The sequence below is a fragment of the Lagopus leucura genome, unplaced genomic scaffold, assembly GCF_019238085.1.
Source record: "Lagopus leucura isolate 7727_CA_CO unplaced genomic scaffold, USGS_WTPT01 28509-0_obj-0_obj, whole genome shotgun sequence".
NCBI classification, from domain to species: Eukaryota; Metazoa; Chordata; class Aves; order Galliformes; family Phasianidae; genus Lagopus; species Lagopus leucura.
In genome coordinates, this window is record NW_024967828.1 from 1 (window position 1) to 250 (window position 250).

The 250-nt window shown below is 80.0% G+C and overlaps 1 protein-coding gene across 1 annotated transcript in view; it reads left to right on the forward strand.

The window, feature by feature from the left end:
* Positions 1 to 161: 161 nt before the first annotated feature.
* The window catches only part of LOC122193339 (calcium/calmodulin-dependent protein kinase type II subunit beta-like), a gene marked incomplete at its 5' end in the record, with an annotated part of 3,296 nt that continues 3,207 nt past the window's right edge, over positions 162 to 250 (forward strand). Inside the window, one exon of the mRNA XM_042894103.1 lies at positions 162 to 233. Within this exon, the coding sequence (XP_042750037.1) occupies positions 162 to 233 (72 nt within the window). The remainder of the gene's footprint in view (positions 234 to 250) is intronic.

Here is a 250-nt window from a genome sequence, read left to right on the forward strand (position 1 = left end):
GGGGACGGGGGGTGGGGGGTGGGGGTCACAAACGGGGTGACCCCCCCCCGGGCGCCCCGCGCCGGGGGGGGGGGGGGGGGGGGGGGGGGGGGGGGCCACAAACGGGGTGACCCCCCCTCGAGCTGCCCTCGCTGATCCCCCCCCCACGTCTGTCCCCGCAGCCCCAGACCAACAGCACCAAAGGCAGCGCCGGCGTCACCAGCCCCAAGGGGACGCTGCCGCCCGCAGCGCTGGTAGGTGCCCCCCCCGC